Genomic DNA, 25,709 nt, shown 5'->3' on the forward strand with positions numbered 1-25,709 from the left:
TAAACGGGCCTTCAATCTTTTTCTAACGTCACACATCATGACATTTTCAGTAAAAAACTAAATTTTCTAACTGGACCACTTTGGTTATCTACCGCTGCAGCATTTCTAAAGTGTCTCCTTTGAACATCAAACCGCTGTGCAACATAACAGAAAACATGATAATAATATTGTTTTCTTGTTCAACGTGAATAAAGCAGTGTTATCCTGACTTCTGAGTGAAATTTCTGACAGTATCTTTTCCCAAAAGGTCCATCGGTATCGTACTGTAGGAGACGCACAATCCTTTTAAAGTTTGAGATTTGTTTTAAGTCCCAACACTCACTTTATATGCAAGAAATGTTAAATATTCTGTCATTTAAGGGTTTTTTTTGTTGCATTTTACTGGTTCTAACTTGAGGGAAAAAGGAATTTGAAGAAGGCTTTGCAACAGAGTGGATGTAAAAACCATCTGACACTTTCACTCGGTCAAATGCGAACAAATTAAGTGACGGAGAGCTGCATGAGCTCTGAAGAGGTATGAAAGTGTTGGCGAGTTACAGCTTTCTTCTCTGATGGTCTGATCAGCTCTTGTGATGCAATTCAGAGAGCTGTCTTTCTCCTGCTCGTTAAAACACACACACACACACACACACACACACACACACACTCAGTTTAGAGGCTGCCTTTGATCTCCACTCCAACCAATTCAGCCACGACACGAACCCTCACACTCCAACACCAGCACACACACACACAGTCCAAAGAAATTCCCCACTAAACTATTTAGTTTCATTAGGGGCAAATTCTTCAAAAAGAAGAGAGAGGGAGAGCGAAAGGAGGGGAGGGATGGAAAAAGAAGAAAAAAATAAAGAAAACTGGGAGAAGAAAGGGACGGCAGCCTCATTCAAATGAGACCTGAAGTAAATCTGCTGGTGAGGAAAGTTGAAAAGCAGAGACGACTAGGGAGGAGGAGGAGGAGGTTACAGGATGAAGAAGCAGAAACTATAAGGCCATATTCTCTTACATACACATACAGATCTTTTCTGGTGGCACGTTGGATTTATAAGCAGTTCAAATGCAACATTTGTAATTACAAAGTTTTCAAATGATGTTAGATGGGATGTTTGCATGACAAGTTCACCATGATGGTCAGTTCCAAAACTCAAATTCATCTGTTTGGTGTCAAATAAAACTTACAGGTCAGTTTTTACAGGTAATGAGTGGAGCAAAAAGTTTTTTTATTTGTCTTTGGAGCAACATCGACGTTTCGCATGAACACCGTTCCATGATGGGTCATTAGCTACGGTTACATGACGTTTTTTAATTTGGAATTAACAATTCGGACTTAATAATTCAGAATTTATGTATTCTCCTACGAGTTTACATGAAAATAATAATTCCGAATGAATGTTTACATGAAACACATCTTCACTTAATTCCTCTTTAGAAGGAATTAAGGGTTGGGAAGGGCTCTGATTGGACAGAGGGTACACGTGACGTATGACGTATACCGGAAATAAACAAAGTTGGCTCCCTGCTTCTTGCCTTTTCAGTCGTAACTTGTAAAAACTACATATTAAGTACCAGTTTCGCTGCTATTTTTATTATAAATGTGAAGTATCAGATAAACACCAGCATACTACTTCACTTTCTGCAGCAACTGAGCAGGAGAAGAAAGATAGACCACCGAACACAGGAGGTAAAACAAGGCGCGTCATCGGGACAGGACAAGGTAACGAGCATGCTCAGAAAAACTGGAGTTAACTTAGAGCAGAATTAAGGTTTATATGACAGAGGAATTAAATAGTTCGGGATTAAAATGCAAATAAACCAGACACTTACATCGGAATTAAGTTTAGTTCAGAATAGTGTTTACATGGTCGTTTTTCATCAGTTTAAAGCGGAATTAACTTTTATTCGGAATGAAACAGGAGTTAAAACTCCCATGTAAACGTAGCAACTAACTGGTCGTGTGTTTGGTGTCGCTGTGGTGCCGGTGTCTGAACAAACTGCAGCTGAATGAGGAGGAAATTTAAATGAAGTAAACGACCTGAAGAAATAAAAAATGTGAAAAAAAGAAATAAAAAAAAAAAAGGTGATTGTTGTGAAGAGTGACGTTGGTAGGAGGAAGGGGTTGGAGGAGGTAAAAACCATCGACATCTGACATGCAGAATGGAAACCGAGAATACGCATCAAGAAAGTAAAGATTCGGATAAGGGCTGAGAAGATCATAGATCTATGAGAAGTTGGGACATGAGAAGTTAGAATGGACTCACTCTGTGGTTCACAAGCCTTCTGCACCATGACCGTCAAGATAACATCACGCACCAAAATACCCAAAATCTGCTTCCCTTGCTACGATAATACCAACGTCAAATTTATGTGACATGAGTAATAACTTTGTTGTTTATCTCTATGTGTTTTTTTAAGATGGCGACCTGGATCCCCAGTTTGGGAAAAACTGGACTAAAAAAATCAGATTACGTTTTTTTTTTCTTCTGATAAATCTTCTACTTCATTGACAAAATGTCGTTTGGCATTTTCATTAAACAAAAACCTGAAAACAAAAAAAGAAACATGATGAAATGGATTAGGCTGCACCTAAAATCCGCCTTAGCCTTCCACGCCCAAATATAAATTTGGAAAACGGAAAATGGGATTGGCTGGGGGTTTGTGATTCTGGCAAGTCGCCTGTTGGAAAAAAAACAGACACGCCTGTTGTATTCTTAAACAGATGAAAAAACACTTTGCTTGTGTTGATTTAACTCTAAATCAAGAGACTTGAACCAAGTTTATTTCAAGTTTGTTCAACTTGACAGCCACACTTAAAAGGTTCAAGTTATGCAAAATCAACAAGGTTAATTGAAAATCCATGTTCATTGAACCTTTTCTGATTGGTGCCTTGTAAGGTTTAGCTGTGTGTTTTATTGCTTATGTTGTGTTAACATTAAAACAATGTTGTTAAGATGTTTTCTTCTTCATGAATGGTAAAGATGGCGCCATGAGTATTAAGGACGGTACGGGGAATTAGGGCTGTGACGATGTGCTTTTGTTCCAATTCGATACAATTCCGATTTTTTTGGGTGCCGATTCAAGTTAAATTGCAACTCTCACAATTCTTCGATATTGATGATTGTTGTTGATTACAAACAAACACAAAAAAAGTACAAAACTTTTTTTTTGCTTGTCATTTTTCTTGATTTCAATTAGGAAAAACAACACAGTAGCCAGACCATCATTCTGCTGCTATATTGCTGAAGAAGACAAGAAAAAAGAATAAATAATAAAAACAATAAAAATGACAAAAAATTTTTAATAGATTATCTTTATTTATTTTGAAAAAAAAAGATTTAACAAAAAAAATAAAAATAAAATAAGATTTTAAAAATGCTGAAGCAAAACATCCCAATATTGATTTTTTTAAAATTATATTTTCCCACACCTAATTAGCATATAAGTTGTCCGAGTGAAACATGATTGCTGAATGACATGCACTTTGTGAAATAACTTCATGCTACAGTGTTATATTCCTGTTTTGTAAATGAAAGCATGTTAGAAGGTGCCGTTTTAAAACATTCTGTGCATTCAGGAAAAGCGACTGAAGTTAAAATGTCAAAATCTCATTTTTAATTTGAAAGAACTTGAATCTTACAGAGTTGAGGAAATGATTTAGATTATCATGAAGTTTTCAGGGTAAACAAAGTTAATTAGACCAAGCTGATGCGACAAAATCAAAACTATTAAATGTAATTTAAAACCGTATTTTACTAAAATAACTATTAAAATAACTTATTTATATTCTCAATCTGACATTTTTACTTGCTGTGGGTATACATACATGGACATTGTCATATTTGTGCTACTATTTTTACTACGGTGTCTCTGAATGGACAAACAACTCTGCGTTTTAAACTTTGTTTCATACACACTACAGCACCGTTTGAGACACGTAACGCTGTAGAAGATGCCAAAAAAATACAACATCTGATGCCACTGGATGGACTCGCAGATGAAAATGCATTTATGTTTGGGAGAATTTTGGCCCCTGACAGCCACCATCCATTCACAACAGTGCTGGGGATATAATGCCTATTTTTACCACTAGATGTCAGTAATTCTTGTCCAGTTTAACTTTAATATTTTTAGGTTAAGAACACTGTTTTACACATTTATACTTGAGATATTCAGGAGATTAAGTTGATAATTTAGTTTGTATTCTGCAGTTTCACAAATAAACCTCACAGTGTAGATCAGGGGTGTTGCAGGTGCAGCATCAGATACCTGCATAAGTTCACCTTTCCAGTTCATTGTTTGGAAATCAGGGCGAATGGCCAGGTAACCACAACCTGTTGGGATGTGCCTCTGACATGTGAAGACATTTCTTTTTCATAGTTGCTTGGCTGAAGTACACAAGAAATAACTCATGTGCGATGCGTTTCTCTTTGGTATGCCGGGGTTCAGCCAGAGGACTCCGTTTTGGTCAGCAGTGATGAGAAAAATCGGGAATAAAATACAGAAAGGCGGGAAAGAAAGAAAGAAAGAAAGATGGCAGTCAAGTGGACAGACTGTAAATGGGAGTGGATGACAACACCTACAGGTCACAACAGCAGAGACACAGGAGTCCTCTGCTCTGCTGAAGAGGAGGAGGAGCGGCGGAGGAGGAGAAGGGGGGAGGAGGTGCCTGGGAAGCTGGTCGGCAAAAATCAAACGGGACCCAATTATAGGAATCACAACGAGTCAGTGAGCAGGGGAACTCTCTTACCTGGAAAACACCGAGGCATTTGCGTGTTTTCGTTCGCATACCGCAAGCGTACACACACACACACACACCCCTCTCAGAATAAAAAAAAAAAAAAACGAGCAGAGGTGCTACATACTTGTACATGAAGTACACACATCCCTTCACTTGGAATACACACAGCAGCACATTCTTGTGTGTCCTCACGCACGCACACACTCATCCCAAACCTAGTGTGGATCCTAATAATTAGCCTGGCCAGGCCGCTGTGAAATTACTGTTCTCATCTGCTAATGGATGAGCAGACCTGATGCAAACAGACACACACAAACACACATACTCCTCTAGTAAAATAATAAGACGGAATGAAAGACCAAAAACTGGCTCGGAACGATGCGCTTAACCTGGATATTTAGGATATGTTACAGCTTTACAACGCATCTGCACAACAGAGAGGCGGCGACGGGCTCCAAAAACAGGCAGGTTGGGTAGCGAGACGACAGGGAGGGAAAAGAAAACGGGATGTGGAGGAGAAGATGCTGAGGAAAATGATGAGAAACTGACATGAAAGTGGAAGAGAATGAGAGAAAGTGACTGAGGAGACAGATTGGGGAGAAAGAGGAGGAGAAACGACTGAACCTGTGACCTTAGATGAAAGAACCAGTCACTGTGGGCTACAATTAGGACTGGCAGGAGGGAGAGCATAGGTCAGGAGAACAGGCCAACACACACACACACACACACACACACACACACACACACACACACACACACACACACACACACATGCGCGCGCGCACACACATACAGTTGTGTTCATATGTATTCATCCCCTGTCATTACAGAAAAGGCTGAATTTACAACAGTCACTCAAATAACTGGAGACTTAAAAAGGAACAATAACTAAAAATTTGCAAAAATATAATTTAGTAATATAAGACACTGTTTTTTCATTTAATTGAGTTGAAGAAAGAAAAAAAAACCCCAAACAAATTGGTCCTGGACAAATTAGAGACTTTTCTGTTGAACAGTGGGACAAAATACCTGTCAACAGGTGCAGAAGTCTGACTGAGAGGAACAGAAAACATCTGACTGGAGCGGAAACATTAAAGGATTGTTCAACTAAATATTACTTTATGACTGATGGAATATGTAATAAATTATCTTATTTGTCTTATCTTATTTCTATTGAACCAGAATTAAGAGTAAAATTTAATGATGTTCATAAAATTTTTATTTATTATTAATTTAGTCAATTTCAGCTTATTTTACAGGCATCTGTTTTTTTTTCCTTCTTTAATGAATAAATATGAGCACAACTGTAAGTAATAAACTTCAGCTGCACATTTCCTTTTCATTTATTTTCACTAATTAAACTGTAGTAAAACACGACAGTCATAAACCTTAAAAATCCTCACTTGTGCAACAAAAAAAAAATCATATTTAATAAAAATATAAACGTCTTACATGACACAGACTAGGTCGTTTATCAGCTTCCAAAAGCTTTACACCCCTAAAACAGCTGATGTGTTCCCGTCTTCTCCCCTACGCCTAGAAGCTGACTTTAATTGAATTAAATGATACCTTATGCATGCTAAACCGCAAAGCACCTACTTAGACAGATGGAGAGTTAAATGGGAAAGGCTTGTGCCTCTCCAGCTGATAACAGGGACACACACACACACACACACACACACACTCATGCTAATCAAAACAAGACATCAAGTAATCTAATCTGAATCACTAACAATTATCAGCACATTGGCCTCGAGGCCAGTCGTATTCCTTTGATCAATGTTTTCGATTAAAAAAAGTGTAAACAATTCAATATCTCCTTCTCACCCTTCCCTGTTTTCATTCCTTATGCACAGGGTGTGTGTGAGTGTGTGTGAGAGGGGGGAGATATTAACCAATTGTCCTTGGAAATGAGTGAGGAAATCAGGAGGAGAGAGAAAGACTTGAAGGGGGGGGGGTCTGGCTACTTTAAGGCGCTAATCTGAGTGAAGTCAGCCATCTTGCCACACAACAAGGGACAGACGAGGACCTTTCTTTTCCTCGCCGAGGAAATATATCGGCGCCGCGACAGCTTTGAAAACCTCTTTTAATTTGCTTTCTTCCTCTGAACACTTTTAATGTCCACCAGTCCTTGGAAGGTCCTCGTTTATTTCCTCAGATTATTCCGAAACGGTTATTCCTGCGAGCTGGCACGCAAACACACACACACACACAAACACACACATCTTTAAAATAAATAAATAAAAAAGAGAGAGAAAACACACATCTAATTCAAGGGCATATTTCTCTTTAAGCGTTGAAGCAGCAAGCGCAGGGACACACGGCTGCTGCCTTTCAGATATTTCATTACCAAAAGGTATTTATTTCATTTTACCGTCCAATCGCTTGTCGTCACGATTCACAAGACCAGATTTTTTTCCTCTTCTTCACCTGGTTAATCCCAATCCTGGATGCCATGCGGCCGTGGGGATGTCCTTCCTTTCATTTTTAAACACAACCGCAAGTTTTACTGTTGTTTTTATTATAATTAGATTCCACATGACGTTAATGTGATCTCCGATATCCATCAGTCAAGAGTTTTTCTGGCCACATTTCCTCCTGGAAGACGCTGGTTCCCGACTATCCCTCCTGTTTTCAATAATGTGTTTCATACAGTTTTAGCATCTCTTTAGATGATTGCTTTTCTTCGTAGCCGTAATTTAACCGTTATGTAACAGATAGACGTCTTTTTCGGAACCTCAGGACGATTCCGACGCGTTAGTTTGGAACATGAAGCTTCCCGCTGCGTCGCTGAAACACTTTGCTGTTTCATAAAGCGGGAAACAAATCCTGTCAGTCTGTCGAGCAGGTTGCTCCTGCAGATCCTTGACTTGATGTCTAAAATCAGCCAAACCTGAACTATTTCATTCAGTAGGTACATGTGTTTTAATTTGGAATTAAATAATTCGGATTTAACATTCTCCTACGACTTTACATGAAAATAATAATTCCGAATGAATGTTTACATGAAACATGTCCTCACTTAATTCCTCTTTAGAGCGGCGGGTTGGGAAGGGTTCTGATTGGACAGAGGGAGCATGTGACGTATGACGTCTACCGGAAATAAACAAAGTTGGCTCCATGCTTCTTGTCTTTTCAGTCGTAACTTGTAAAAACTACATAATAAGTACCAGTTTCACCACTATTTTTATTATAAATGTGAAGTAGCAGCTCAACACCAGCATACTACTTCACTTTCTGCAGCAACTGAGCAGGAGAAGATAGACCACCGAACACGGGAGGTAAAACAACGCGCGTCATCGGGACAGGACAAGGTAACGAGCATGCTCAGAACAACCGGAGTTAACTTAAGAGCGGAATAAAGGTTTACATGACAGAGGAATTAAATAGTTTGGGATTAAAATAGGAATAAACCAGACTCTTACATCGGAATTAAATTTAATTCTGAATAGAAATTTGCATTAGGAATTAAGTGTTTACATGGTCGTTTTTAATCAGTTTAAAGCGGAATTAACTTTTATTCTGAATTAAACAGGAATCAAAACTCCCATGTAAACGCACGGCTCTTTACTTTCTCTCATATATTTGTAAACGTGACTGAAGATGTAGCCGCGGTGCTTTCGCAGGGTAACTCTTGGTTCATCAGCGTGGCCTTTCCCTCCCAGGACACGTGTGCGGTGGAGCGTGCTCAGTTCAGAGCTGACTCGTGTCTTCTCTAGTCTAGTTCGGCTCAGCACAGCGGCTCTTAACTCCCCTTTACAGGGAAGGTACTTCTGCTGACAGGTGTTTGTGTACAGCGTTTGCTGGGTGCGCCGGGGGAAAGTGCGGGGGGCAGAAAATGTAGTTGGGAATGTCATAAAAATTGTGCAGAGTCAAGATGACCAAAGGGAGAGTCTGAGGAGAGGGAGAGTTATATTTACGGTGAGTGGAGAGAGAGAGAGAGAGAGAGAGAGAGAGAGAGAGAGAGAGAGAGAGAGAGAGAGCAGAGTCCATCCACGTTTGAGTTGTTCCTCCTGACATGTTCAGGTTGTGTTCAGCAGCCCATAAGAGAGTTTCAGCAGAAGTTAATAAGGAAAAGTCTTCTCTCCTTCTCAAAGCTGCTTCATAAAGCGGCCTTGCAGAGGATGAGACAGTTCAGACAGGCTTTTCCACGGGGTTAGAAGTGGAGCGAGCAGCAAACACAGAGGCTGGAGGACACACCGCCATTTATTTCTGAACACTGAGGTGAAGCTGCGTCTAAATCAAGCATAAAAGATAAATAAAAAAAGAAGAAGGGGGAAACTTTGGTTCAGGCAGGCCTGTACAAACTTAGGAGTGGATTTTGCTTAGAATAAGCAGACATGGCAACCCTGGAGGCCTGAAGCGTTTGATGTAAAGATGTAATCTTGTCATTAAAGAGGAAATAACAGGCAGGAATTTACAAACTGTGGCAGTATCCCATAATGTATAAGAGCTGCAACGACTGTATGTATTATTGATTGTCGTCCTTTGACCTCTCAATGTTTTTGTTATTAAAAAATGTTCTTAAATAAATGGTTATATTAAAAAAAAAAAAAAAAAAAAAAAAGAGGAAATAACATCTGAATAAAATTACTGTTTACTCCAAATATGACCTCCATCCATCCATCCATCCATCTTCTGCCGCTTATCCGGAGTCGGGTCGCGGGGGCAGCAGCCTAAGCAGGGAAGCCCAGACTTCCCTCTCCCCAGCCACATTTGCCAACTCTGCGGGGGGATCCCGAGGCGTTCCCAGGCCAGCCGAGAGATGTAATCCCTCCAGCGTGTCCTGGGTCTTCCCCGGGGTCTCCTCCCAAAGGGACGTGCCTGGAACACCTCACCAGGGAGGCGTCCAGGAGGCATCCTGACCAGATGCCCGAGCCACCTCAACTGGTTCCTCTCGATGCGAAGGAGCAGCGGCTCTACTCTGATCTCCTCCAGGATGACTGAGCTCCTCACCCTATCTCTAAGGGAGAGCCCGGCCACCCTGCAGAGGAAACCCATTTCAGCCGCCTGTATACGAGATCTGGTTCTTTCGGTCACGACCCACAGCTCATGACCATAGGTGAGGGTAGGAACGTAGATCGACTGGTAAATGGAGAGCTTCGCCTTCTGGCTCAGCTCCTTCTTCACCACGACAGACCGGCGCAGAGTCCGCATTACTGCAGACGCCGCACCGATCCGTCTGTCGATCTCACGCTCCATCCTTCCCTCACTCGTAAACAAGACCCCGAGATATTTAAACTCCTCCACTTGAGGCAGGACCTGACTCCCGACCCGGAGAGGGCAATCCACCCTATTCCGGCTGAGGACCATGGTCTCAGATTTGGAGGTGCTGATTCTCATTCCAGCCGCTTCACACTCGGCCGCGAATCGCTCAAGCGAGAGCTGGAGATCACGACCAGATGAAGCCAACAGGACCACGTCATCCGCAAAAAGCAGGGACCCAATCCTGAGGCCACCAAGTCGGATCCCCTCAACCCCTCGGCTGCGCCTAGAAATTCTGTCCATATAAGTTATGAACAGAATCGGTGATAAAGGGCAGCCTTGGCGGAGTCCAACCCTCACCGGAAACAAATCCGACTTACTACCAGCAATGCGGACCAAGCTCTGACACCTGTCGTACAGGGACCGGACAGCCCTTACAAGGGGGTCCGGTACCCCATACTCCCGGAGTACCCCCCACAGGAGCCTCCGGGGGACACGGTCGAATGCCTTCTCCAGGTCCACAAAACACATGTAGACTGGTTGGGAAAACTCCCATGCCCCCTCCAGGACCCCAAAGAGGGTATAGAGCTGGTCCACTGTTCCGTGACCAGGACGAAAACCACACTGCTCTTCCTCAATCCGGGATTCGACTATCTGGTGGACCCTCCTCTCCAGGACCCCTGAATAGACCTTCCCAGGGAGGCTGAGGAGTGTGATTCCCCTGTAATTGGAACACACCCTCCGGTCCCCCTTCTTAAAAAGGGGGACCACCACCCCAGTCTGCCAATCCAGCGGTACTGCCCCTGATGTCCACGCGATGCTGCAGAGGCGTGTCAGCCAGGACAGCCCCACAGCATCCAGAGCCTTAAGGAACTCCGGGCGGATCTCATCCACCCCCGGGGCCTTGCCGCCAAGGAGCTTTTTGACCACCTCAGCGACTTCAGCCCCAGAGATAGGAGAGTCCACCCCTGAGTCCACCAGCTCTGCTCCCTCATGGGAAGACGTGCTGGCAGGATTGAGGAGGTCTTCGAAGTATTCCCTCCACCGACCCACAACGTCCCGAGTTGAGGTCAGCAGCTCCCCACCTCCACTGTACACAGTATTGATGGAGCACTGCTTCCCCCCCCTGAGCCGCCGGATGGTGAACCAGAATCTCCTCGAAGCCGTCCGGAAGTCTTTCTCCATGGCCTCGCCAAACTCCTCCCATGCCCGAGTTTTTGCCTCGGCAACAGCCGAAGCCGCATGCCGCTTAGCCCGCCGGTACCCATCAGCTGCCTCCAGAGTCCCACAGGCCAAGAAGGCTCGATAGGACTCCTTCTTCAGCTTGACGGCATCCCTCAACCCCAAATATGACCTTCATCTTCATAAAATGATTCTTTGTGTCCAGCTGTGTAATATTATTATTTTTTACATACAGCTAATGTAGCTAACCTTATATCCCCATAAGGATATACATAATCATATAAACTGTGTAATGTTGTGTCAGTCATCAGTTATGTATCAGATGTTGCTAGGCAACAGCAGCAGTGATCTCCTTCCACCTGGGGGAACTATGGTCGTATGACGTTCCACAGGTAAATACCTGCTGCAGCGTTTGGTCTGGAGTGTATTACTAGCTTTCGCCTCTACTTGACGCTGCTTTTGCTGCTTTTGCTGGTTGACTCTATTCTTTATTCTGTATTCTTTATCCTGATTCCTGCGCAGGTGATAAAATGAGTTAGTTGTGCCGGAGTCCGTTGTGGGGACTGTTAGTTGGTCTGCTGTCGGTTCCACGTAGGTCTTTTATGTCCAAACCGCATCCAGACAGAAATTTCCCTCTTTTAGGAACAAACTCATCAGTTTGCGTTTGGCTGGTCATATTTAAATTAGATTAGATTAGATTCAACTATACTGTCATGACACATGTACAAGTACAATGCAACAAAACACAGTTGGCATCCAACCAGAGCGCAATAAGCAACAAGTGCAAAGTATATATTATCTACAGTATGTACAAGTATTTTACAGCTGTGGCATAAAGTGATTGTCACAGTAAACTGATTGGAATATTATGAGCATTAAATACAGATGGGTTATAAATTTACATCCAGTGTTGCAGAAGCTATTAACATAACTACAGATGGTCTGTACGGGTCTTATACCTTAACACTAGTGGAACTGGATATTACATAGTATAAATAATAATATGAGCAGCAGGTTAACTAAGTAAACAGTGAAATAAAATTCAGTGCATAGTATTCAGTCAGTGTGGGGGTGGTGTGATGAGATGTGGGGTGCTATGAGGTAAGTTGGTGGGGGGGGCAGAGTTCAGCAGGGAGTGAGTATTAGTGAATTATTCTGCTCTGAAACGTGCCTTCCTCCATGTTTGTTTAGATATTGCAGCGTGCATTAAGTAAAGCGCATCTTTATGTAAAATACTGCAGTAAAGCAGCTTATCGTAAATGATAGAGGCTCATATGAAACGACAGACATTTTCTATCGTCATATCGCCCAGCCCGACCGTCAGGCAGCTTCTTTCATGTGTGAGTGTAGACTTCTTGTTTTGGTTGAGTTAAAAGTTCCTCTAAATTTCTCAACGTCAACGATAGTTGGAAATTAGTTCGCCGCCGCCGCCACTTTGCAGTTCGGACGTTTCCCCGACATATTTTAATGTAATAAAATAAATATTAATAAATAAATACAACCTTTATTTCAAACCAACCACATAAAAAGACTAAAACTGTTTCATTTAAAGACTTTTCTTGCTGTAAATGCAGATGAGTGAAGTCAAGACTTTAAGACTTTTTAGGGAACCCAGTAAATAGTTTCAAACGCAGCAGGGTTTTGACTCACATCGCAGATGCCCGCAGCCCTGTTTGGTGCAGCGACGGCCGAGGTGGGAACGTTCTTGCTGCCGGCTTTCATGGCGGCGTCTCGGCGTGCCTGCTCCAGGAGGAGTCTGGCTCTCTCCTTCAACTCCTCCTGACGAGAAAGAGCCTTCTGCGTAAGAGGAAATAAGTGTGATCAGACATTTAAACTGTAGCAATAACAGGGACAGAGTCTGGAAATTTTCACATGCAATAGTTCTACTTCATATTCTACTTTCCCTCCGGTTTGTGATGAAACGTACAAATATTTGTAAGTGGAAGAATTATTTTTCATTGCATTACATTTGAGTCCAGCTCTTCTAAAATACCAACTCACCTTCTCAGCCGGAGGACTTGATGCAGCTGCAGGTGATGACGGCTCCTTTGGAAAAAGAAGAAGCGACATAATTACAGGAGAAACTTACAGATTTTAAAGACTCCCAGGAGCAGCTTCTAGATCAGGGGTGTCAAACGCATATTCACAGAGGGCCAAAATTAAAAAGAGGAGCAAAGTCGAGGGCCAAACTCTTTTTTTTTTTATTCAGAAAGTGACGGCTATTATTCGTGTTTTTATTATCTTTTAGATACAGTCCCGATTAAACATTTGCATATATTAAATAATAGTTAGGCCTATTTTTTGCTTAAACACTGAACCCAGAACAGATTTAAAAAAAAAAAAGCTGAAATAAATATCAGGCCTCTAAATCTTTTCATCACATTTGAACAGACCATGCCTTAAAGGTGGAGTATGTAAGATTTTCAATATTTTCAAAATAAATTAACTTAAAAAATAACTACAATTATAATTAGATAGTTTTTTTTTAAACATGTAGGTTCCAGTCTGTCCATATTTGATGTGTTATTAAATTACAAGTTTAATTAATGACAAAGACCCTTCTTAAATGTTTGCCTACCAGTAAAAAAAGTGCTTTTTGTCATTTGTCATTAATTAAACTTGTAATTTAATAACGCATCAAATATGAACAGACTGGAACCTACATGTTTAAAAAACTTTCTAATTATGATTGTAGTTATTTTATTAGTTCATTTACTTTGAAAATATTGAAAATCTTACATACTCCACATTTAAGTAAATAAAATCATATTTATCCAGTTTAGTTTACTTCCATTGACTCTGATGATGCACATGGGTCCATTCCAGATACTTGCTTTTTACCTGCAAGTGCATCAATTTGTGGAGTCAGGCTCTGAGCTGAGGAAATCCTCAGGACTGAATGAAGGTGTTCATCAGTGAGACTCCTGTGTTTTGTTCATCTTCATTAAATAAAACAGTAGCTCACACAGATATGTGCTGCTGAACATAGAGAGCATATTTGCAGTTTGGGCTCGGAGTCGGGGCAGCGTGTCGGGGAGGTAAGGTGGAAATTACGCAGCACCGACAGAGTCTGACTTGGGCGTGTCATTACACTGTAGCTCAATAAGCTCCATTTGGAGGTTGGTTGGTGCGCTTTTCACATCAACCATAAACTGGTCGCTAAAAGTTCAAATCTACATTTTTTGGCTTCAAAGTTGGCAGATTGTCGGGTAAATTCAGCGCTGAGTAGATCGACTTTTTCAGCAAACTGTGCAGAAGACAACATGGCGGTAGAGGTCTGCCCTCTCATGACTTGGCAGCACAAAACATGAGCCAGGTTTCCTCGCTGCATCTGATTCTCCCACAAGCGCAACTTGGTTCTAAAAGCCCCTCACGGCGTTGTCATAGTGATGACGTGTGCATGTCGAGGAGGGGGGGGTTCCGGTTCGGAGTCTAGCTCGCCAAGACAGCATTGTGGGATTTGTGGTATTAGGGGTAATGGATCTATGGGCCAGACGTGACACATGTTTGAAATCATCTCAGGGCCAGAGTTTGACATGTATGTTCTAGAACAGGGGTGCCCAAGTCCAGTCCTAGAGATCTACCATCCTGCAACCTTTAGATGCAACCCCTGTCCAGCACAGCTGAGTCAAAGCTGAATTCCTCTCCTGCCTGTCTTCCAGCTCTACAGAGGCCTGCTGACGAGACACTTATATAATTCAGGTGTGTTGGAGAAGGGTTGCACCTAAAAACAGCAGGATGGTAGATCTCCAGGACCGGACTTGGACACCCCTGCTCTGGAACAACACTCATATTTCAGCCTTGTGTTGTTAACAAGGGAGCAGAAGGAGGAGTAAGACCTGCTGCTCAGGTAAGAGGGCTGGCTGGGTTCTCAGCTCTGGTTGGCTCCAGACGTCTGGACGGCATTACAGCCTTTAAAAAGAGACCAAAAACACTCGGTAGTTCAGGATTTTATCTCCAGGAGGAGAGCGAATCGGGTGGAGTAAGCGTTTGCATGAGGCTCAGACAGAATGTTTATCTTTCCAACCATTTCATTCTGCTCTGGAAGCAGGTGAGACTACATCCCTCCAACTACATCACAGAGGATCAAAAATAGGGTGTCATGCTTGTCGTAACCCCCCCTCCTCTGCCAACCTTGTGACCTTTCGACTTGTAAACAAGGAGCGGTAATCTGGGGTTAACAAACACACCGGCAGCGCTGCGTTGGGCGTGTGTGTGTGTGTGTGTGTGAGCGGGTGCACACATTCATACAGGTGTGTGTCAGCGTGTGAGACGAGATGATGTCTGCTCCGTGCAAAGCATCGCCACGCCTGAGCAGTCACGGCGCCGACTGTCATCAACTGCAGGGATGACAAATATAATGAAAAATATAATGAAATGTCAAAGCGGTGGGAGGGGGGGGGGTTCTCTTTCTGTAGTCGCCACATGTTAAGGAGCCTCGGCCTGGATGTGTCTGGTTCTCTGCAACCAGACGGGTAACGACAACATCTCATGCAGGATTGGAGAATTCCCGTACGGACATCGCTGCTTTGGTATCAACGAGGTTGGGATTTGAAGCTTAGCGAGCGCCAGGAGGGAATGAAAGTTCGCCGCTTCCTCTGTCTTATGACTGACGTCGCTGTGAAAGTATCAATCAAAGCCCGGATAAAAACATGAGCAATCCATTTAGGGGCCAAGCAGATACCTGCAGCTAAACGCTGTCAGAATCTTAATACCCGACTTAAGAGGCGAGAATAAGTCTACAAAACACAGAAGGTCCAGAGCGAGAGACCTCGTTCAGGGAGACGTGCAGAACAGGCGATCTTTGGGACGTGAAGAGGGAGAAACTCAGCTGAAAGACTCTACTCAGCCTCTGGCATCAAACCTCCGAGGAATGATCCAGAAATGCAACAAAAACACCAGAACGATGCGCATTTCAGCCAAAAAGTGAAACCCGTGAGCTAGCTTACGTCTTTCTGGATCCTCGTGGCGTTTCCAAGGTGACGTCCCTGGATTCTCCTGACTGATGATTGATAGTTGTGTTTATTATCAGCATGAGCTGATGGCTTCCTGAGATATTTACCGGTGTTAAACCTTTTAAAACTGCTCAGGTTCACTGTTTTACCTTCTACTCCTGCAGCGTCCCTCATCAGACGTTACTTTCCTCTTTCCTGGATGAACTGGGTTTAAATGTCCAACCTTTTGTAAGGAGCTAATCGTTAATATTTCACACCTGTAATCTCACATGTCTCTGCTTTCTTTTGAAACAAAGTCATACTTACAACTAGAGCTGCACAATTAATCATTAAAAAATTGCGATCTCAATTCATACTTGTATACGATCTCATTTTCAAATGATGACGATTAAAAAACCGGAATTTGCCGCATTTCAAACTGGGACATCACCTGCATCAAAACAAGCTCTCCCTCTTTCTCCCTCAACAAATGACAACGGCGGATCCTTATACCAGGTGACACAGATATTGGCTGGTAGGAAAAAACTTGCCGACTTTCTCGCTAAATCTGGCGACGTTCCAAACCCCCGTGGCGACTTTTTTTTGTTAAAAGCGACAAATCTAGCGACTTTTACTGGAGACGTTTCTGGTGTTTTGGCGACTGACTTGAAGCACATCTTGTTTATCAGTGACTGTCAGGAACGAGCAGTAGGAGCCGCTCCCCATCATAAAGCACTCCCAGCCGGTCAGAGGAGCAGAGAGAACACCTGCACAAGTCCACATGCACAGTCACAATGAATAGTGCATGTGCCAATCCACTGCTGATCCCACGCTGGCTTACAGAGTGGGATGTAAACTAACATCATTTCTGTTGTCTCTGTTTGGTCCATTTAGATTGTTAATGTCCAGTTTAAACTGTCTGTCCAGTAAGTAGATTAAAAGTTAAGTTTTTGCCAACATATGTTCATGTTTTACTTTGACTAAAAAAAAAAAAAAAAAAAAAAAAGTAAGAAAACTACAGAAAACAAACAAATTACAACAAAACTAAGTAACTCTGCCAAAGTGTCTCTTTTGGGTCTCTTTGCTCGTCCAAAGTAAAGAAAGTAGCTATTGGCTGTTCTAAAAGTCGCTGAATGACATCATCGCCTAATTTGAATAATTGGCAAATGTGTGTAATGTTATGGACGTTGTAGGAGAGAGGAATAATGTTGTGGAAGAAACAAAAGGTTAGTCAAAACCACCCTAAATATGTTTAGTACTATGAATAAACTCTTTTGTTTTGTTTTGGGTTTTTTTTCAATATTTTGCCATTAAAATAGGCTATTGCTTTAAAAAAGTACATTTTGAATAACTTCAGACCCACATTGCATAAATCACTGTTGTCCTCCATTGTTAGTCAGAATATAAGATTTTATCAGAGGACTGAGTGTGAAATTTCTAGCTTCATGTCCAACCCTCCTGTTTATATTTTAAGAAACATACCTCTCATCACCTTGTGCACAGAAAAATATTGTTAAAGAATGTCATGATTAAAATTATTCAAAGGTTGTCCGTGTACGAGAAGACAAGAGAGACATTTATTGTTTTTATGTTCAGTGTCAGCTGTTGCAAAGTTGATGTGTCGGTAATACGTGCAATAAATTTTTATATTGGAAAAAATCCGTGATCTCAATTCTAAGCAAAAAAAATTGTGATTCTCATTTTATGCAGAATCGTGCAGCCCTACTTACAGCCCTTGTAGTTGTAAAGAAGCTTAATGTGTGTTTAAAAAGGTGTATTTACTATTTTTGTGACGTCTGTGTGGTTGACTGTCGAAGGTTTGATGTCCGAGCTGGGCTCTGACTCCGAATGCCGCAGGCTGGCCCTCTTCTTCCTCATGAGGTCAGCATCTCTGTTAAAGGAGAAGCCCAGTTTCTGGTGAGGTGGCGAGTAGGAAGAGGAGGTTCCTCTTGGGGTCGGGGACCCTGGTTCAACACAGTCCTCTCCTCTATCCTCCCCCCTCTTCTGTAGTCGTTCCTTCTCCGTCTCTTTCTCCTCTCTCTGTGGTAAATCGCTGAGGTCCAAAGTTTTGGCTTTGAGCAGGTTCCCCCTGTCCTCCGAGCCCGGCGGCGCCATGTGGGTTGAGTTTGTCGCAGCAGCGGCTAATACTGTGCGTGGTGATGGAACGGGAGGTGCAGATTGCAAAGGCTCTGCTGTCACCGAGCCGGTAAAATCTGCTCCAGACTGGGACTCCATCGTATTCTCAGCAGCGGCTTTGGCGTCGTTGGCTTCGTCTCCGCCAGATGTAACGTCGGCCTGATGGTGCTGCACATCGTTCAGCTCGGCGTAGAACTTGTCCTGGCCGATGGAGGCGTTTGTGTCGGTTTCGAAGTCGCCCACTTTGTAGGTGCTGCGACTGCTGTTGGCCTCTATCTGGACCACGTTGAGCTCCTCGCCTGAGAAATGAGCCCGGATCTGGTAGAGGTAGGTCATCACCGTCAGCTTGTCGGGAATGGCCAGCAGCACCATGTCTGACGGCTCCAGGAGGCGAGAGATCCCCAGGCTAGCAAAGCCGTCATACGCCTGCAGAAGCAAAGAGACGAGTAAACATTAACACACTTCTTATGCAACAAATAAACTAAAGGTAGAATCGAGGAGGCGAAGATCTGAGCAGTCTGCAAGTTGGGTTTGTTGCATTGCATGATCTAGGCGTGTACTCTGTGCGACACCTCTGCCACGGCCGCTGACGGGTCATGTCAGGGATGATTGTCCTTGATAAGAAACGCAGATATCCCAAGACAGAGAGCTTAATCCCAAAGTGTGTGTGAGTGTGTGTCCTTATCGTGGCCCTGCATCAACATACCCACCCTCTCCACCACGCGTGTAATTGGTCTGATTAGACTCTGATGAGAAAATACAGGTGTGATTATCAAGCGACACACGAAAAAACCCAATCCCCCATCACGAGATAGACGGCGACAGAGAGAGAAGGGATGAAAACCATTATCACTGCAAAATGACGGGTAAATAAATAGATTAACGGAGCACACACACATGCAGCCTCCTCATCCATCTCACAGGTATCACAGCTTGTATCTGGTCTGCTTGATAGTGTTGATCTAATTCCAACCTGTTGCAGCAGCCGTTTGTTTCACTGCCTCCCCAGACTATCAATCTCTCAGCCGCTCTACGGCGACCAGATCCTAATTCTTGATCTTTCTTCAAACGTCTCAGAAATGTTTTTAAAGAGCCGACTGTTCTTAATCCTGCTTCAAGTCTCCTCATCCAAACACATTAACACACCATGAACTTAATAGAAACACATAACTCTGTGTTTAAGGTAGGAAAAAGGTGATAAATGAGTAAATGACCCACCGCGAAGCTTCAGATGAAGAGACTAGAAATGATTAAAAAAAAACAAAACTGCACCAACATGTTTGAAATTGCTTGGCAGAGGCTGTTCAATGCAACACCAACAAGTAACCCCAAAAGCAGAAAATTAATGTATTAAAAATGACAAACTGGTATTTAATTCCTCCAAATCACTTTGCAAGTTAAGCAGCAACAGGAAACATTAGATGATCTCCTGAGTTGGAGTCTGCATGTACGGGACCCAACTATCCAGGTTATGCTCATTGCTCTTATAGTTATGGGTAGTCTAGCCAACCATTACTTATGTAGCAATGGGGATGTTACCTGATGCACTGAGACGTACCTCGCTCTATTTCTCTAATATATTAATGTATAAATATATGCCAATATAACCGTCTCTAACTTACTTCTCCTTTTTTCCGCAGGTCTTCCTGAATAAGTGCAGTTGTACATGTTGATCTGTCTTTCCTGTCCTCTCCACCCCAACCAGTCGAGGCAGATGGCTGCTCTCCCTGAGCCGGGTTCTGCCGGAGGTTTTCTTCCTGTTAAAGGGGAGTTTTTTCCTTCCCACTGTCGCCTCGTGCAGCTCAGGATGGAGGATTGGATCCAAGTCATGACTCGATGTAATCAGTTGGTTTCCATTATAGGATATTTATGAATTGGCTTGAAGTGATGTGTCTGCAAAGCGTGCTGTGACAACATTGTTGTGAAGTGGCGCTGTACAAATAAAGCTGAATTGAATTAAATTAAATAGACACTACAGCGTCTGTGAGAAACTGCTCAATGTGTTCACACACGAGCAGCATTAATTACTCCATTAGTTAATCAGCCAATCACAAGGCAGCAACTCGGTGCATTCAGTCATGTCGACAGGACGAAGACAACCCGATGAAGTTCACAGTGAACATCAGACTGAGGAAGAAAGGAGGTTTAAGGAGCTGCGTGTTGAAGCCAGACGAGCTGGTCTGAGTATGTCAGCAACTGCTGATCTACTGGGATTTATACACGATTTTCTCTCTGGTTTATGAGGAAGTAAAGAAAACATCCAACGAGCAGCAGCTGTCTGGACCAAAATGATGAAGTCAGACCGGTTGGAGTTAATAGAAAGGAAATAGTAAAAGCTCCAGTATTGATGCATCTGGGATACAGCAGCAGAAGACTCCTGTCAGCTGCAAACAGGAAACTGAAGCCAGAATTCACACAGACTCACCACAACTGAACAACAGGAGGACGACAACTGTTGCTCGTGTGTTGAGTCTCAATTTTAGCTCCGCATTCACGTGGTTGGAGCAGAATCTGCTGGAAACATCATGAGAACATGGATCCATCCTGCCCTGTTCAGGCTGCTGGTTGCATTGGGGAAGGATCGCTTATCCCAGTCCTACGAGAGCTGCAATCCAGTAGATTTTTTATGTATCCTGCTCCAACACACCTGACTCTATTTAGAGAGCCATAATGCAGAACTTGATAGGCGGTCGGATCCATTTAACTTGATGCAGCTGAGCTGAATAAGGAACCCTGGTGTCGGAGATATTTTACTTTGGACCTCCTCAGTGCCAACATGTGGCGGTTTAACCATCACACCCTACCTGAGTATGACCACAGTGTAGCATCTTCTGATGGATTCTTCCACTAAAACGTACAAACTGGTTTCTTAAACATGACAATAGCTGGATTGCCATCATCCCAAGCAGCAACCTCCAGCGCTTAAAAGTGAAGCCGATGCGGAAGTGTATAAAACTGCAGTTCCCCCTTCATCCACTAGGGGCTCCAAAACAGAGCGAATCCCCATAGACTTCCATGTTAAAAAGACCAACTTCACAGCAGAAATAAACATGTTTACAGCCTGGTTCAAAAATCCATTTTAGGTTTAATAGGTCAGGTTTACCTTCATGACAACTGTGGGGGGACTGAATTTTTTTCTAACTCGCCCATTTAAAAGTAATTTAATCTCAAAGTTCGGCATATTTAGAAGCGTGTCTTTTTGATTGACAGGTACCCGATCTACCGCTTCGAGTCAGAAGAACGTAGAACAACCGCGGTTTTTAGCCAGTTAACAACGTGACTTAGCTTTAGCCCACTTACCTCCGTTAGCGGGTTACCTTCTGTTATCTCCGGTTTAGCTCGGTTAGCTCTTAGCTACAGAAAGCTCGGAGTTTGCTCGATGTCAATCATCCACCATGATGCTCACAGCCCCCCTCTTAGCTCTTTGCCCATATTTATATTTTCTGGGCGAGACAACCCTCATGTCTCTGCCAAGATGGCGATGGTTGGAACCGCCCACCGAGCTTCAATTCAGCTCTTCAGAAATCTGTGGATGACATCGTGGAGGCTCCATCCTTCTCTTTAGATATCATATCATCATCCCTAGACCAAAACCTAAATATCGCAATATTTGTCACATGAGCAGCCGTTTTAAGTAAAGCTGGCGTGGTTTGTATGAACGGAGGAGACGGAAATCTTTTTACAAATAATTCAATATAAAATATAATTTCTATTTCACTGTTTGACAGCAGACAACAATGAAATTGCAGTTTAACAGGGCTCTCCTCAGCAGAGAACCGGAAACCCTGAAACGCCCTGCGGACGAGTTTTTTATGAGAATTTCAGCTAATGTGCTAAACACCATTCAACAGAAACACCTGCAAATCGTAACTGTACTTTAGTTTTAGAACTATTGCTTTTATTTTACAATAAACTATAATGGAAATGCAGCTAATGGGTTCACCGACCTCCGACGACCCCCAGAGTCCCCAGACCTCGATGCACCAGATCAGCTTTGGGATGTGGTGGAACAGGAGATTCTCATCGAGGATGTGCAGCAACTGTGTGATTCTTCATTTCAACATGGAGCGAAATGTCTTCTTCTAGCACTAAGGATGAGTCCGAGTCGGCACCAGCAAGGTGTTCCTAAAAGTGACCAGTGAGTCTGAGATATAAAACCTGGCATTGTTCACCTCAGATGAAGATCACATTTTCTGAATAATTAAGGTCACTCCAAACAGTTCACCTGCATCTACATATTTTCCATGTATGGCCTGCATTATGTGGCGCCACAAAAATGCTCAAAACAGCAGCAGCAGTGGGGTTTTACAGGAAGCTGTTCTCCACACTGCAACGTTGCTCCTTTACATGGCATGAAAATTACAGGGTTGTCGGCGTAGCTATGGCACCTACACTCCAGCTATGCTGCACGAGAAAATTAATCCCTTTCAGCGTAGCTAATCTTATTTCTCCAACTGCATTTGTTTCTGTAACAGACGGAGAGAACGGAAAACAGCAGCTCGAGAGAGAAATGGAGAATAAGAAGCCGGCGCATTCAGCTGAGAGATGTTTCTCAATTTACAATCAATTATGGGTTTTTTTTTCCCCACTTTGACCTGTTTTGCCCCTTTTATAGATGGAAAATGTACCAATTGGTGGAACAGCTATACTCTCGTAGGGAAATGAGGAGTATGTGTTATTCAGAGAGCATTAGAGCCAGCGAGTTTACCCCCTCCCTGTCAGAAACAGCGTGTGAAAGGAAAAGAATATGAGGAAGAGGGCCTGATTGGGTTTCTAACACGTATTCATGGAAGCAAAGTGTGCTTGTATTGTTCCCCTCTCGCCCAGGGTAGGCTGTGAAAGAGAGCGACAACTTTGCTGCTCAATAGACAAAAACGAAAGAAAGGGAAAGAAAAAAGGAGTGAGAGTGGGAGAAAGTGAGAGTTGTATGAGGGGGTGTAGGGGGGACGAGGAGGCTCTCAAGCTGGGTTTTGTTTCAGGGTCGATGTTCGCCTTGACATGTGCTACAGTCTTTTTGACCTCGGTGTCATGCATTATTCTTCCTATACATTCTCTTACAGCTTGACAGGCTCTGATCACGCCACACTGAGACAATGATGGACTACCGAGTCAAGTTGTCTGTGGTGGTAGGCTGGAGTTTGTGCAACAAAACCTCCAGATATCATCTCAGATTCAATGCAGTTCTGTACATGTTCTGTACTGCGACATCATACTTCATTATTAAGATGTTTGCAACTAGTTTGGTTTCTCAGATGATCATTTGGAGTAAGAACAAGAGTTTACTGAACACGTCGCCCAATGCACCGACGACACTCATGGATTTTTAACAATAAGAACAAGGAAAGGCGATAAAAGCCTATTTATGATATTTCGTCTGTCTTCTGCATCATATAGGTATTTCCCGACAGCAAACAGAGTAGTACCACTGGAAACTGGCTCTAATGTTATAAATTTACCTTTATTTATACAGGTAGTCCCATCGAACCACACAATCTCGTTTGCAAGGAAGACCTGTTTACCTAACATGCATGTCTTTGGGCGGTGGGAGGAAGCCGGAATACTTGTACAGAACCAGATACACATAGACCATGCAGACTCTACACTGTTTGAATCTTTTCAGCAAAGACTCAAACCAGCGACCTTGTTACTGTGAGGCCGCTAACCACCAAACCACTGTGCAGCCCAAAATAAGTACAGCTGAAATGTTACCTATTGTGTAAAACCGTCATCGGAACTCAGAGGTTAATTCTGAACTCTGGTGGATGCGCTGGCTAATAACCAAGCTAACATAAGTGAAGCATCAAAGTTTAAAAGGCAGCGAGGTTTGGAATGGAAATTCCTATTTATGAATGTAAAAGGATAGTAAAAGATCAGTAAAGATGTATCCACACCAGCCCTTCGTACCTGAACCCCCAGACATGCATCCAGGAAGTAAAAACAAAGGTCTCAGTTCACGTAAGCGAACCAGAAAGGGTTCGTGGCAGAAGTTCTCATGTATTTACCAGCAGATGAGAAAGTTATCTTCTTCATTGTTTGTCTCATCTTCTTCCTCAGTAATTCTTAATGCAGCGCTGTCTCAGGCGAATCAGATCTGAAGAATGTTGCAACCCCAACAGAAAAGAGTCCCCAGTTGCAGAGAGTCCACGATGTCATCCACAGATTTCTGAAGAGCTGAATTGAAGCTCGGTGGGCGGTTCCAACCATCGCCATCTTGGCAGAGACATGAGGGTTGTCTCGCCCAGAAAATATAAATATGGGCAAAGAGCTAAGAGGGGGGCTGTGAGCGTCATGGTGGATGATTGACATGGAGCAAACTCCGAGCTTTCTGTAGCTAAGAGCTAACCGAGCTAACCCGCAGATAACAGGAGATAACCAGCTAACGGAGGTAAGCGGGCTAAAGCTAAGTCACGTTGTTAACTGGCTAAAAACCGCGGTTGTTCTACGTTCTTCTGACTTGAAGCGGTAGATCGGGTACCTGTCAATCAAAAAGACACGCTTTTAAATATGCCGAACTTTGAGATTAAATTACTTTTAAATGGGCGAGTTAGAAAAAAATTCAGTCCCCCCACAGTTGTCATGAAGGTAAACCTGACCTATTAAACCTAAAATGGATTTTTGAACCAGGCTGTAAACATGTTTATTTCTACTGTAAACGTGTTTATTTCTACTGTAAACGTGTTTATTTCTGCCGTGAAGTTGGTCTTTTTAACATGGGAGTCTGTGGGGATTTGCTCTGTTTTGGAGCCCCTAGTGGATAAGGGGGGAACTGCAGTTTTATGCACTTCCACATAGGCTTGACTTTTAACTGCCAGAGGCTGCCGTTTGGGTTTGATTAATTTCCCAGCATATTAATGACTTTATATCACTAGTTCTGTTTTAAACAGCATTTCGTAAATTCTCCCCAATCCTTGTTTCCAAATCACAGCCAATACAACTGAAAAGCAGCAAAAACTGGATTTCTGACACTTGATTAAACACTCAACAATGTCAATGAATACAGCTGAGTGCTTACAAACTGAGCTGTAAACAGTGATGTTAATGCAGCGTTGTGCGGTCCACTGAGCAGCGTTCACAGAGACAGAAAATATATTTTTGTTGAAAATCTAAATTGCATCTGGATTTTTAAACATGAAGGTCCAAACATTTAACAAGTTAATATGTGAAAATACTCACACAAACAACTTCTCTGTAGTAAATTCTTATTGGAGGCATTAAAACTGCAAATGTGATATTAAACAGAGGGTTTTTTCACTGAACGGGTTCCAGTTTTGGACGTGTATAGCAGAATTTTAATTACATACTGCAATAAAAACTGGTAAAGGAAACAAATTTTGAGAAACCTCTAGAATATCACTATCATGAGGTTGTTTTTTCCAGATGTGTTGATACAGAAGGATATTGCAAAGGTGTAACAGAAACAGTTTTTTACAGTTGTTGTTTTGAAATGAGGTCGCTTAATGATGTTCGCATCCACTGGATGTATAAGCGACCAATCGGAGAAGGCATGTTGGCCTGAGTCA

The 25,709-nt window shown here is 42.8% G+C and overlaps 1 protein-coding gene across 1 annotated transcript in view; it reads right to left on the bottom strand.

The window, feature by feature from the left end:
* The window catches only part of ehbp1 (EH domain binding protein 1), a 201,048-nt gene that overhangs the window by 76,907 nt on the left and 98,432 nt on the right, over positions 1 to 25,709 (bottom strand). Inside the window, exons 13-15 of the mRNA XM_079249296.1 lie at positions 17,836 to 18,615; positions 13,121 to 13,165; positions 12,770 to 12,916 (exon numbers count right to left, since the gene is read on the bottom strand). Coding sequence (XP_079105422.1) covers positions 12,770 to 12,916; positions 13,121 to 13,165; positions 17,836 to 18,615 — 972 coding nt within the window. The remainder of the gene's footprint in view (positions 1 to 12,769; positions 12,917 to 13,120; positions 13,166 to 17,835; positions 18,616 to 25,709) is intronic.

This window comes from Telmatherina bonti (assembly GCF_933228915.1).
Source record: "Telmatherina bonti genome assembly, chromosome: 11".
Lineage (NCBI taxonomy): Eukaryota > Metazoa > Chordata > Actinopteri > Atheriniformes > Telmatherinidae > Telmatherina > Telmatherina bonti.